Source organism: Vipera ursinii (assembly GCF_947247035.1).
Source record: "Vipera ursinii genome assembly, chromosome: Z".
Lineage (NCBI taxonomy): Eukaryota > Metazoa > Chordata > Lepidosauria > Squamata > Viperidae > Vipera > Vipera ursinii.
This window is the reverse complement of record NC_139517.1, coordinates 112,002,090-112,017,505: the sequence shown is the minus strand read 5'-3', so window position 1 is coordinate 112,017,505 and position 15,416 is coordinate 112,002,090. Positions and strand designations below refer to the sequence as shown.

Here is a 15,416-nt window from a genome sequence, read left to right as displayed (position 1 = left end):
AATCTATCTTTTAAAGTTTGGCTATTTCCCCTATCTTCAAAATTCCAGATCAAAATTCCTTTTCCATCCTAAAAGCATTCCAACTAGCCAACTACTTTCTTTCTCCCCAACTACTTTCTTTTCTTTCTTTTACTTGCTATATCAGTAATTGCTGGGAACAGCAGTTGCAGTAATGATAAAATATATGAGGGAAAAGTAGCTTTTCTTCCCCCTTATTGTCTTCCTTTTGCATCATCCATCTGTATTAGATACCAGAGTGCAAAGCCTAGAGCATCATGTTAAACCTGCAATATCAAGGAAAGAGATTAATTCAGATTCCACAGTACAGTAGAGTTCTTTAAGATATAACTGGTTGGATCAGTGTTTCTCACCTTAGCAACTCTAACTTGCTAACTAAGGAAATATGGGTTCAAGTTCACACATCTTAAAATTTCTAAGGTTGAGAAACACTAGGTTAACTTTTCTGGAGTCTGGTTTAACTCCTGATATCTTCATGGACATCTCTGTGGGGTTTGTTGTCATCAGTGTAAAAGTGGGTTGCTTTTGTTTTGTCTCTGTGGTCCTGGACATTTATGTTTTCTTTTCTAAGTTGTTCAATGTATAGTATCCATTTCTGGGGCTTCCTGGTAAGATTTATGAGGACTGACTGATTTAGCCTTTAAAGAATAGCCAGGATAAATGCTACTACCTGTTATTATTGTTCAAGATTTGGTGTCCAATTAATGTTTCAGAAATTTAGTAAGCATTTTCTTTTCATTTTTGTGTTTATGTGAAATTTGGTTAATAATTGGGGGTCTCTAATCTTTAGTAAAATAAATTCTCACTTATAATCTGCTGTTATGAAATTCTTAGATAATTGTGAAAATAATCCCTTAATCTCAATCTTAAACCAGAATAGACAGTTTTAATCTAAATGGTCTACAGGTTGATTTGGCAAGAAGCAAGTTCATATTTTAAAACTGTTTTATGTGCCTTTATTATTTTGCAATCATTTGAGATTGATAAAATGGGTTGTTTAATATACTCATGCAGCTGAAGCAGAGTTTCATTTTCATTATTGCATATTTCCTTTTTTATTGTTTTATACATGTGTCTTGCTTGTGTATAGGAGACAGAGTCAAGCCATTCTATGGAGCAATCCTTATGCAAAATCCATTTTTATATTACCATAGTCATTTTAAGTAATATGATGTTTAAAAATACACAAATGTGTAACAATTAAGAAAGCTGCAAAGCAATAAAGGTAGCATAATATGTGAAACTCCATTTATTATTCTGTGGACTATACACTTGCAGAATTGCATATCAGAATACAAGTATTGTACAAAAATTAAAGCCAAAATGATGTTTTAGAATTCAGACAAGAACACTACCCTTTGAAAAGAATTTAGTGTATTATGTATTGATAACAATGCCATGATAGACAAAGGAATCCAATTTAATAATACAGAATTGTGCTCACGAGATTTCCTTTTTCTTGTTAATTGGTTACTTTAGCTGATATTGTCTGTAACCATAATGGTGCTATTCTTCCTAATAGTTTCATCTTGCCAGATGATGTCTACCGACATGATGTAGTCCATTTTAATTTTTTTTTCATTTTGCGCTCATCTTTTAGGATAATACAGCTTCCAAACAGGCTAGCATTATTCTTCATTATCTGTGCTGCATGGCTGTGGTTCTTAAATTAATTAGTTTTCTTTTTTTTTTCCCTTCACTGGAAGTTAAAAGTTTTTTTTTTTTGCTTCAATTTATCTACCAGGTACGATTATGTTGAAGTGATTGATGGAGACAGTGCAAATGGGCGAGTGTGGGGAAAATTTTGTGGCAAAATTGCCCCCCCACCTGTGATATCTACAGGACCATACCTCTTAATCAAGTTTGTCTCTGATTATGAAACTCATGGAGCAGGCTTCTCCATTCGCTATGAAATTTTTAAAAGAGGTGAGCAAGCTGCTTAATCTTGTCATGCTAATTGTTTTTAATATGAAATATTGACAGTAGGATTGTTCAATTTGAAGGTCACTGTTACAAGGAAAGAGGGGAATTAAAAGAACATTTAATGTCAACTTAGTTTCTAGAACATTGCTTTCATAGGACCATGGAAGTCAGTGAATCAAGTCACTAACTTTGGGTCTGTTCTGATAATTCTTTTTTGCATTCTGTTCTCGTAATAGAAAATTCTATTACTCTGGAAAGCGGTGGTCATGATGAATATTACCTATTATTTGCCTGTAATATGTTCACAAGGTTTTGTTAATAATTTGAGCCTTCATGGGTGAAAATCAATTTGGCAACTTTTGAATTTTAAATAAGTAAATCAACAAATTTGGTTTGTATGCATATCTCTAATTTAATAAGTTTTTTAATTTAAAAATGGCACACCAAAACAGTAGTAAATAAAACAACTGAACCTTGTAACATAAGAGAAAGAGAAAGAAAAAGAAAGAAATATATTCTTAATTTTATTGCTGATTTTGCAAACGTTGTGGTTTCCCAACTTGTTTTTACCATTAACTGTTTAATTAAATATTTGCTGAATGCAAAATTTCAGAATTAAATAATTCATTTAATTTCAGCTTCATTTGAAAGTCCTGCTTAATCAATGCATCTTTTTCTTTACTTTTAATATGCTGATTTTGTTTTCTGTCTTTTTATAATATTCCAAATACTTTTCCCAATATGGTAATCTTTGTTAATTCATTGTGGATTGAGAATGGATGGTATGTAGAATATCAGAATATTTTAAAACATTTGCTCCTAAAAAGAGTGCAATGACACAGGCTTCAAACACCACCTGATTTATTTCAGTGAAGACAGATGAATGCAAACATTTTTTGTAAACAAAATGCCACATGAATGGGATGTGGGAGGGTTTCTGCTGAGACAAAGACTGGCAAAAGGCCTCTATCCCATGGTCAAATTCTTTTTGAAGTAATCTTGTGAGTAAAGACCACAGTCACTTTTGGAATAAGCCTTATCTTTGGTTGGATGCAGATTGAAGAAATATTTGGCATCTAGGAACTTATTCTGAACAAACTAGATAATGAATAAAGTAAAAACAGCATTCTATTCTATTCCAAGATGTTAATTTGTATAGAAAGATTTTGCTTCCACGACAAAACATGTTGGTACCTAACAAGTTGGGTAGTTAGCACTGTACCAATTAAACAATGATCTTGAAATAATAGAAAATTATTGTAATTCGGGTTTTAGATTTTGGCTGTGGTTTTTTCTCCAGGCTTGTTTCAATATGATTTCTGAACATTTTGTTACCAAACTATGTAACATCATCAGCAGGATTTTCTTGTCCTATTCTCCTTAGCTCATGTCTTTTGTGTGCCAGTGTCATCAGCTGGTCATATGATTGCTTGTTTGGTGCTATCTTTGAATTCTGAGCAGCTGATTGGTTCTCTTGTTGATTGGTCTGTCTAAATGATATTTTAAGGCCACAGTGCATAAAGATCTAAAGAAGGGTCTCCCAAACCAGCAATTTGCAGAAAGTACAATTTGCATTTTCAGTACAGCTTTTTTTCCTTGATATCTTAGTGACACTCAACAGTTCCCTTTATTGATTTCCTTGTATGATGCCTTAAATTTCCTTCTGAAAGGCATTAGTTACATTAAGGCAAAATTATAAATGACAACTTGCACACTCAAAGGTCAGAATATTTACAGTTATTGCCCCCCAAAGTAATATTAATTCAGGTTTATGCCATAGTATGTCACAGTGGAAATGCTATTTCTATGTTCAGAAATGAAGAAGTTCCCATGCACGTGTGTGGTCTGAGAATTACGGTTGCGGTAAAACCATTTTGGTTTGGTGGTTAAGTTTGATATACTGTAGTAGTTAAGGCAGTAGGCTAAAAAGCAGAGGTTTTATTTCCACTTTGTCCAAAGCTAGCTGAGTGACTTTGAGCCAATTGCTCTTTCTCAGTCCAACTCACCTCACCATGTTATTCTTGAGGGGAAAATAGCAAAAGGAAGGAGGACTTGGTATGTTTGGACTAGCACTGATGATGTTACCTAGTTGGGTAATGAAATGTATGCAATAAAACAAGCAAGCTCAGAGAGCACCAAAGACCCCTCATAATTTTACCCTGCCTGACTATAAAAGGAAGTGCCAAAAAACAAACTAAGGAAAGCAGGGATATACCATAAATGTATTGTTGAAGTATCAATATGGATGTGTCTATGAAGATAGCTGTAATCAAATATGATCAAGATTTGTTTTCCTTTACTAAGCTTACAAAAATAGGGCAAAATATATTGAAAACAAATACTTGATGCATCTCTGACACTAAGCAAAAATGAAACAAATATGAACTAATTCTTTTCTGTTATTTGATAACTTTGGATTGATGTGATAGTAGCCAAGTAGGTAGGATGCAGCATGTTCTGAATTATTTTACACCATTGCATGTTGTGAATTTATTTATAAACATATGCAATAGACTAGATGTCTTTTGAGTCATTACTTTTATCCAGTGGTGGGATTCAGCTGGTTCGCACCGGCAGAACCGGTAGCTAATTTTTTGTTGCCCAGGCCCAGTACGGACTTCCAGAAATGGCATCCACACAGAGAACCGGTTGTTCACATATATGAATCCCACCACTGCTTTTATCTATGAATAGATAAATATGACCAGTTGATTAGATTAGCTTTCATTAAACTTTTAATTGTCGGAGGGAGGGAGGGAGGGAAGGAGGGAGGGAGGGAGGAAGGAAGGAAGGAAGGAAGGAAGGAAGGAAGAAGGAAATAAATTTTCTTGCATTCCAGAGAGGGGGAGGGGGAAGAGAGCTATAAAACAGCATTTCCAAACTTGGCAGAGTCCAGATATATTAGCCTGCAATATCCATCATCCCAGTCTGTATTGTTATGAGACATATCAGATTTATCTTATTTTGAAACTACCTTGGTGTATGAATGGAAATCCAATAGCAAGAAAGTGATTTTCTAAAGATTACATCTGAGAAAGGAAAGATTAATTTTCTAATATATTTGTGGAATTCAGTGGTATCCTCTTTTTGGAACAATTTGTTTCAAGTAATATAGTTGACCCCAGGCTTGCAAACCTTTAGAAAGGCAATCAAGACCTGGCTTTTCTCCTAGGCCTTTGAGTTAGGTTGAGTAGAGTTCCAACTGAATAGTTGCAATGTATTTTGGTCAGGTTACCATTTTATGTTTTAGTTGACTTTAATGAATTATAATTTTTGTCCTTATATTGTGTTTGTTGTAGAAGGATTTTTTCCCCTCTTGTATGCTTCAGGGTCACTTGAATCGCATGGTTTTATAAATGAGAGTGAGAGAATGAGCGAGTAAGTGAGTGAAGTGAATGAGTGAATGAATGAATGAATTTGCAACACAGCAGGGAATTATCCTGATAGCCATCAGATTTGGAAACAGATTCTCATTCATTCCCATATGGAGACGTTTTTTCAAACCATCTTGTTGCCAGTTATAGGAATGGCATCTTCCTGTATACATGTCTGCACCACTGTTGATGTGTGAGAATCAATGCTTAGGACAGATGTTTATCTTTTCTGATGTAATTGCATCAGAAGAAGTTACTTTTGTAAAGAAATTAGAAGTCACATGGGCAGTGGACATTGTCCATCCATATGGAGAGTTTGTAGCCCTATAATAGAATTAGGCTTTTGTGTAATTGCTTTGCACAATACCAAAGTTAGTTTGATTTGATCAACATTGCTAGTAATCAAACAATTTATCATACCTTCACTAACAGCATCACTTTACTGGTGCACCTGTGTCAACACAGCTCAGAATGAATCAGTCACCCTTGATACAAGTACGAATTACCTTTCACATCTAGTTTGTCAAGAAGCCATAGGTCACATCTGGCAGACTTACTGAGCCACTGCTCTAGGAATATGAAACCATTGTTCCATCGACCAAACACCACACTCTCTTCTTGCAAAACATTCTGTTTTACCAATAAAGGGCTGTCAACCTGAAGATTTAAAGATTTAAGCTTAAAGGGGTTATAATTATTTCCCTTGGGCTGACAATATTTCTGCAGCTTACGCTTTCATTGTTCCCATATGACATTGTCATAATTTTTCCCTCTATTTCAGAATTGGCACAAGTTTACTTTTTCAGTTTGCTCTGATAGAAATGGAAAAACAGGCTTCATGTAATATATGAGAATTGCCTTCTAGTACAATTATCAGTACAATATTAGGACCAAATTAACTGTGCGACTAATACAGGATTAACATGGGGCAATTCTCCAAAAAGCCACACTGTTTTTAAAAGAGAAGTGGCATAATTTGTTTTCTTGCTGTATAAACTCTTACAGAAAGGAAATGTGTTGTTGTCTCTTTTGTGGTACAGGACCAGAATGCTCCAGAAACTTCACATCTATGACTGGAATGATCAAATCACCAGGATTCCCTGAAAAATATCCCAACAGCCTTGAATGTACTTACATTATCTTTGCACCAAAGATGTCAGAGATTATCCTGGAATTTGAAAGTTTTGAATTGGAACCAGATACAAATCCACCAGGAGGTGCATTTTGCCGTTACGATCGTTTGGAAGTCTGGGAGGGTTTCCCAGAAGGTAAGATTCCCACCCCCCAATAGCTGCCATGATGTTACTGCTGCCATGGTTTCTTGTGCGGTTAATCATCAATATAATTAAAATTAGGAGATAAGAGAGTATTTTAAAATTAACCTTGAAATCTGTTCAGATTTCAAGGCATTAGGCTTTTATAAGGGAAAAAGAAGTCAGGCAGAAATGTATTGAGTTTCCTGTGCTGTCCATCAAATGAAATGAAATTCTGCTTATAGTTTAATGTCATTAAGCTGACATTCAGCACCCTATGTTGAATATGGTCATGATAAAAGGTTGTAAGAATAATAATATGAAGATACGTGGTTAATTCAATTATATATTATAGAGTGGTACAACATTTGATCCTACTAACATAGAGTTGTGCTGTAATAGTGATCTTGCATCAAATTCTTGCTGATGTGGGCTAAAGAGATAAAGTTTATATGTTGTTAGCACTAATGGAGAGACGATATATGGTATTATTCTACTGCTGTTGGTAAGCTTAGATTACTGTGAAGTGTTCTATAGGAAGCTAGTTTTACTCTCCGAAATTGAAGCTGTTGCAAATTGTGGCAGACATTACAGTTTTTTCAAACAGTTAATTATATTAGCTACCAGCTGGCTGTTGAACCAAGATCAAGGTTTTGGTTTTGATATAAAAGGACACTAGGAATTTGGGACAGTCCATCCCTGAAACTGAAAGGGAGGTTTTCCTCCATGTGCCAAATTGTAGCCACTAATGGGTGTGGTTGGTCCTGTGGTATCCCTGAACTTTCTGAAGTGGTCCTTTCCTGAAGCTTGTGAGGCACTGTAGTACTAAATATTTTAAATTTCTTTTGTATTTCTTGTACAAAACCTGGACAAATGGTTTTGTTTTTGTCTACATATCCCTCCCTCCTTATTGTTGTATATGATTTTCCTATTATTTGTATTATAGCTTTTATATTTGTAAGCTGTTTATAGAGATGTTTTTGTATAGGAATTAGTATAAAATATATGCAATAACATTATATACAATGTTATAATCATCCATTATGTCTGAGATGGCTCAGGGGAATTGTATATACTCTTGGGCATTCAAGTATATACATATACATAAAATCCATTCCTCCTGCTGTCCCAGGCCTGGGTTTCCAGAATATTCTGTATGATTCCAGGCACTTTCCTTGTTCACCCTTCATACCTGCCACTTCACAAACTATTAATTGCAAGTTGTTGCCAACACATTGTTCACACTACCCATTCTTTCTCTTTTTCCTTACCACTGTGGATTGGGATTATTTTTAGGAAGCTGAATGAGTGTGAAACATGATTTAGAATGTAAGAGGTATGGATCCACTTTCCATCCAATGAGGCGAAAGAGAAGGGAAAATTGGGTCCTTAGCCATCATCTATTAAAAACCAAGTCAGGGAGAATACAGCTAAAATCCATAAAACATTATTAAATTGAGAAATTCATTGTGAATAGTTATTCTAATAGTTGTCTTAGAGGACTTTAAGAGAACTGGAGAAATTCATGGCAGATCAGTGGATATTAGCATTGATGACTACAATATGTGATTATCTCCTGAATCATAGACAACAACATATTCTAAGCAGCAGTTCCAGGGAAATAAGTCAAAAAGAGCTATTATTTTCTGGTTGATACTTCTGAGATTCTTGATTGACAACTCTCTGGTCAGGCCAAAAGTTTGATTAGATGTGTTTTTAGCCTGATCTGGCAGGACTTTATGTTCCTATAGCCCACTTTTTAACAAGAAAATGCTTACCCAGAATTTAGTTTTCTCTTAGTCTCATTGAGATAAAGAATATGTTTTCATACATACTAAGCAGATTAAGAGCAAGAACCTTGCAAATAGTCTTTGCAGGATTTCTAGAATAATTAATGCCTTAGGATTTCTTCCAAAGACCAAAACTCCTCTTTTCTATCCCAAATTTAGCTCAGATTAAGAGACTAGTCTTTTCCTTTTGCTCTTGGGTGAAAAAAAAAGGGACGGATAATATCCACCTATCCTCAGCTACCCATTTCTCTTTTGGAGTAATTGAAAGACAATCTCAGTTATTAATTGGCATTCTTCAGTTCTGACAGCAGAACACAGAATCAAAACTGTAGATCAAGATTTTCAGAAAAAAGGCAGCCCTGCAATGTTATTGTCACCGACTCCCTGATATCATAATGGTATGAAGACTTTATTACTAGCTGTCTTGGTAGTATCATTTCAACTTCTAGAGTCAACTTTCTAAATTTTCTGTCTTTGTAATAACTTGCATACTTGAAATAAATCTATGTATGATATACCGGTAGCCTCCTTTAGCAGCTGCATTCTGGACCAGCAATTCTGTCACTAAATTGAACAGTCATTAATCCAAGTGTGCTTACACTTTTATACAGGGCAACATATGTTAACTGAAGTGATGGTGACAAAGTGTGAAAAGCCATAAATGTACACTTTGTAAAGTTACTTTTTCATCACTGTCATAATTGCAAATATCACTACCTGAGCAGTCACTAAACAATGATTAGCTTGTGGAATAGTTTTATATCTGTAAGAGCCTTATATAAATTATTTAAATAGGAATATGTTTTAAAATAATACACATATACTCTTATCTACTTACAGGTTAAATTAATGCACAGGTAGTATTCAACTTACGACCGTTCATTCAGCAGCCATTCAAAGTTATAATGGCATTGCAAAAAGTGACTTACAGCCAGTCCTCACACTTATAACCATCCCCACAATCACATTGCCCATATTTGGGCAGTTGACAACCAGCATATATTTACAATGATGGTAGCGTTTTGGTATTACATAATTACCATTTGCAATTTTCCCAGTCAGCTTCCAGCAAGCAATGTCAAAGGGTGGAAGCCAGATTCACTTAATGATCAGATGATTTACTTAACAACTTTGGTGATTCACATCATGACCATGGCAAAATAGATCATAAAATCAGGCCAGAAATACTTAATAATGCCTAGCTTAACAGCAGACGTTCCAGTCCCAGTTGTGATCTTAAGTCGACAACTACCTGTTTCAAAAGTCCCTTTTAGTAACGGTACAACAGGAAAAACAATAACTAAAGGACTGTCTAGTATTAAACTTGTCAACATGGACAGCATGGTACAACAAAGCTAAAATTAATGTAGATTTTACAAATCATTATGTTAGATGTGCCACTCTGAGAATATGAAATAAATTCAGATCTAGTTTGAAAAACGAAAAAACCTTTGTGACTATCATTGCAAGAAGCATTCTATAGCCAAGAAATGATTAGAAAGCATAAGTGGTTAACATTGTGATAAGCTAGAATTTTTTATACATCAAACCAAATTAAGATCTGTTAAAAATATATTTGTCAGTGATTTCCTCATACACAACTATCAGAAAGATTTAAAGTAGATAAAATACTTTAAAGTTTTGAACAATCTAACACTGAATCTGAAATAAAACTGTGTGCAAATGATGGACATATATTGTTAAAATGTATAACTTTTGTTGAAATTTGAGACAAAAGAAGATTAAATGAAATTATGTATGATAAAATGGGCTACAATCTGGTTACAGTACACAAATTGAATAATGGGAAACTATGTGGTTGAAAGGGTTAAAATTTAAAGAGATTTTTATATAATTTTTTATAAATGATATCCTGTTGATATTGGGCACCAGAAAGATTATCTAGAATGTATGAAGGTACTTCAAATTTATGTGGAAATGTGAACAACAGGATGGGACATTTTATCATATTTGATGAAATGTAATAAAGCCAAACAGTTTTGTTTACAAATGCACTCACTAATTCAAAACATTTTAAGGTGAAACCAGAGGCTTTTATTGTGGAAGTAATGAACAGAAAGGGAAAAAATTCATGTTTTATTATATGACCATTGCAGCAAAATTATTATATACTCAAAAGTGGAAAAATTCAGCATTACCCACAATGCAGGAATGGTAGGTAAGGATGACAATGCAGCCATGGCTAAACTAAAGACATCTACATTTATTGCTAACAAAAAAGCTATACTTCTTGTATGAAATAGGTAAAAAAAGGAAATGATGAGTTCTGATTTTGATGATTAAGGGGGGGAAAAGATAATAGAAATAAGAGAACTTTTTTGAAACTATTGAGTAAGAGATAATTTTATAATCATGCTTATGCTTGTATTTCCTGCTAAGAAAACTGGAAGCTATATTTCTTTTCTTCTTTTGTTACCTCTTTTTCTTTTGTCTTTGCCTTTTTCTTTCTTCTTTTCCTTTGTTAGCTTTTTGCTGTTATCTTTTTTCAAACTTTTAATAAAACATTTATATAGTGTTTAACTTGTCCATTGCAACAGCTTTATAACATATGTAACTATGCCTTAAATATAATAATTAGCTTTTCTCTGTTGAAAAATGGTTTATGGTGTGAATACCTGCAGTAATCTTTACTGCAATTGATGTGTGGAAAAAAGACTAGTTATAAAAATTATTTGAAATATTTCCAAGAGATTAGTGTCAAGGTTATTTCCCCTAAGGTAGCAATTTTCTGGTTCAAGAGAATGATGGAGCTGAAACTATTATGCTCAAGTATTATAGTTTTTCTAATCGATCTTTGAATTAAAAATGTTCTTTATTTAAGTTGTAAACATTTTAAAAATATACTTCTATAGCTATATACATTATATCTTTTCAAGGATAATAATAGTTTTGAAATGTGCATTATTTAGCATGCTTAAGCATATAAAAATCTCTTTTTAATATGAACCATTATTTAATATCTCATATTATTTTTCCCATTAATTGATGATAATAAATCTACTGCACATAAATAGTATATGAACAACTAGATTGTGCCTAGTTCAGAAATAATTTGAAGGAAGTGATTCAGACCTTTCACAAGCCTGAGTACAATACCAGTTTGCTATTCATTAAAACAGCCTATTATTTTTTAATTTTCCATGAGATGATTAAAAAGACACTGCTGCTTTAAGAGTTACATTAACTTTAATTAGCTGTATCTTTTTTTTCAGACAAAGCTACTTTAATGATTAACAGAGAGGACTCTGCTCAAGTTCCAAAGCAATTCTTTTGAACTCTTTTTGTAGCATTGACAGCCCTATTAACAATGAATATTACATTGGACAATATTTTGCTATCATAGATTATGGTCTCTTTGCCAAAGTATTTTATCAAAGAGAGTGTATTCTCTTTTATGGCTGTAGAAGATTAATGTTGAATTTCAAAATGTTCAAAGAAAAGCTCAGGAGAAGCTCATCCTGGAAAATCGAACATTTATATGTTTTTCTGTTTTTTGTGGTGTGAGTTTTTATAGGATAGGCTCCCATCTGTCAAGGATAGGCATATGATATTTCATAACATATTTCCTTGCTTTTATTACTGAACAGCACGCCTAAATCAATTCATTAATAACATTTCTTGCAAGTAGCTCAAGTCAATGCCACAAAGTGATACGTAACCTCGAAAATGACATTTCTGAGGTCAACATCCATGTACATCTTCTTTGTTAGTATATAATCTGCTTTTAACATGCCATTGCCAATAAATTCATTTCATAAAACATTTTCTGGATATCAGCCATCCCACTATTTAATCAGAAATCTTAGAGATACAAGTTGTAAAGATGAAAGGACAGAAAGATAGTACTCCATAAAAGTGATTTGGTTTTTTTCATTTCAGAGAAGGAAACAACATAATGGATGAGGGAGAGATGCATTGAACAACCTACGCCTATTAGATTTGTCATATTTCCATTTATTTTAATAGAACACATAATAGCAGCTTCATCTTATTCCAGCAATTGGATTATGCCTGTGTGAAATCTCCAAAGTGTCATTCAATTGCTTAGCTTTTAGAACACCAGACATGTGATTTATAGGTTTATGCAGCATTTTGGAGTCTGTCTCTAAAATGTGCTTCAGAGCTCACAGGAGTGCAGATATATAGGAATTCCTTGATTTACAACTGGTCACTTAGCAACCATTTGAAGTTATGACCAACCCCCCAAAAAGAGGACTTACAGCTCGGATTCAAAGTTCTGGTGGTGAGGCCAAACCTGCAGTCACATGATCAAATTTGACTGCCTGACAACATGGCCACCTTTATGGCCATTTGCAGCATCTCACAGTCATGAGACTATGTTTTACTATGGTTTTACCATCGTTCTTCCTGTTTTTGGCAAAACCGTGTCTATAATGAACCATTGGTTCATATAACAACAATGGCATTTGCTTAAAACTGCCTTGTTTGCTTAACAACTGCCACAACATAGGTTGAAAAATCAGGTCAGTCTTGTGACTGACCAGTTTTACAATTGTAATGACATACAACCACAATGAGCAAACTCTATGTCTTTTGTTTATTTCCTGCTCCTTAATGGCAGACACCTAGTATTTAAGGTTGACTATTTTCCTGCAGTGAAATCATTTTTCCTATGGTTTTAATTTCTCATACCAAGAGACAAAGTAATGTAAAAAGGGCATTTTTCACTTTTTCTAGTCTCTAAAGTAAAATTTAGAATTTCCCAATTACAAAATTTCAGCTCTAGAATTGATGCTTTAAAAATGAGACCACGTTCTGTGTGTCTTAAAGTGTAGTAATTTTAGCAGTAATTTAAATGGGTCCCAGCTAATCTATAATTTCAGTTTAAACAGTTAAGAGTAAATGTGCTCTGCTGAAATCTATCTGACCTTTGGCTCACAAATTACAAGGCAAAGAAGGATTAATAGCAGCTTTCAGAAAAGACTGACACATACTAGCTAAGCAAGTAGTGATATAATCTCATAAATTATTGGTCAAGACATTTTCCCTGCAGTGAATCATCTGAGTTTGGTCACCTTTTACACTGCATTAAGTAATTTATTGTCACTTGCAAGGGTTTGGGAGCCTGAAATTGAAAATAAAAAGAGATATTTTCAAGCATGCTCTGTATTTATGTAGAAAGATTTTAAAAAAAACTGTTTTCATCCTGCTCAAGTCAAATCAATATTGCATTATCTCAGTACAATAGACTTACATGTTGTGTAATAAAATCTCTTACCTTTTAATATGATATTCTACAAGATTTTCATCGGCTGAATGTACATAGTTATACAGGAAACAAACTGAACTGTGAAAACTGACAAACATATTCAAATGAATTAAAATTCAATTTGCCTAGTATGTATTATAATTAATTTATAAAGGCAGGATTTACTTTGAATTAGCTTCAATGAGTTTGGTTTTACCACTTAAAGAAAACTTTCTTGCAGAGAATATCAGATCTATAGCCTAGAAACTATAAAAGAAGGCAGTGGCAAATCACTCATACTACCAATAAAACATGGATGTGTCCATCAAGTAATCAGAATAAGTACTGCAGTACAATTTAGCAAGACTCCTTTTTCCCCCTAATTAAACTCAGTGACTACAGCGATGAAAAGATTTAGTGAAAAAGTGCTAAATGCAGATACTGGTTCATTGAACAGAAGGCAGAAATACAATGAGAGGAGAAGGCTGGATACTGGCTAGTCCCACGTACGTTAAAGCACAAAAATTTCTATATATTGTTTATATGCACATAGATGCATATGAATGACTCAAGCATAGAATTAAGAGAAAAATGAGTCAGAGTGAAAAAAAATTCTCCTGTCAAAATAGTCCAGGGTTAGCAAATTATTCAGAGCCGTAGTGGCACAGTGGTTAGAATGCAGTATTGCAGGCTAATTCAACTCATTCAATTCTGACGAGCTCAAGGATAACTCAGCCTTCCATCCTTCTGAGGTTGGTAAAAAGAAGACTCAGATTTTGTGGGGCTAATATGCTGAGTCCGTAGAGAGGACTGTAAAGCACTATAAAGCATTATATAAGTCTAAGTGCTATTCAGCTGGCAAAAACAAGTGCCACATATCAGCCAAAATTTTTCTCTTCAACCAAGTCTCTTTCTCTGCTTTTTCTTAAGATTGTATAATATTTTGCATTTTTTGCAAAATATTTTTTTTTATTCATAGCTATTACACAGCAAGCCCTTTTTATGTAGTGATTAAAGGCTTGTGAAGTTCTGGTACTGCCTATGCACAAAGCCAGCTGTTTACTTTGGGCCAGCCATTCCCACTCTGCCACAGGAAAAAGACAATGGCACATCATTTCCAAAACTGTTATCAAGAAAATTGCAGAGATTTGTCCATGTAGTGTTCAGGAGTCAAAGACATAAAACTAGCATCCCTGATTCCAGTTTAATAATAAATGGTCAGTATTGTATTCACCTGTTGCAAGTAGCATGCTGACTGTGATTTTGAACTGCCATTTTGAATTGAGTAAATATATTTGAAAACAATAAAAAAAGTTGGCTTATGGTTTTGGATGGTTTGTTCAAAATTAGTGCAACTTAAAGGTAAAGGTTCCCCCGCACATGCGTGCTAGTCGTTTCCGACTCTAGGGGGCGGTGCTCATCTCCGTTTCATAGCCGAAGAGCCAGCGCTTGTCCGAGGACGTCTCCGTGGTCATGTGGCCGGCATGACTAGACGCCAAAGGCGCACGGAACGATGTTACCTTCCCACCGTAGTGGTCCCTATTTTTCTACTTGCATTTTTACGTGCTTTCGAACTGCTAGGTTGGCAGAAGCTGGGACGAGTAACAGGCGCTCACTCTGCTACGCGGCACTCGGGATTCGACCCACCAAACTGCCGCCTTCTGATCGACAAGTTCAGCGTCCTAACCCACTGAGCCACCGCGTCCCCAAGTGCAACTTAGCTAACTGTAAAATGTTAAAAACATTCGTATTTAATTAGCATTAAAAAAACAACTCAGACTTTTTTTTTCATATTTAAAAGGTGTATAAGTTTTTTGACATAATAATT

At 34.4% G+C, this 15,416-nt stretch overlaps 1 protein-coding gene across 4 annotated transcripts in view; it reads left to right on the top strand.

The window, feature by feature from the left end:
* The window catches only part of NRP1 (neuropilin 1), a gene marked incomplete at its 3' end in the record, with an annotated part of 145,948 nt that overhangs the window by 52,105 nt on the left and 78,427 nt on the right, over positions 1 to 15,416 (top strand). For all 4 annotated transcript variants that reach the window (XM_083378345.1, XM_083378346.1, XM_083378344.1 and 1 more), the window contains exons 3-4: positions 1,763 to 1,944; positions 6,356 to 6,583. In XM_083378345.1, the coding sequence (XP_083234471.1) occupies positions 1,763 to 1,944; positions 6,356 to 6,583 (410 nt within the window). The remainder of the gene's footprint in view (positions 1 to 1,762; positions 1,945 to 6,355; positions 6,584 to 15,416) is intronic.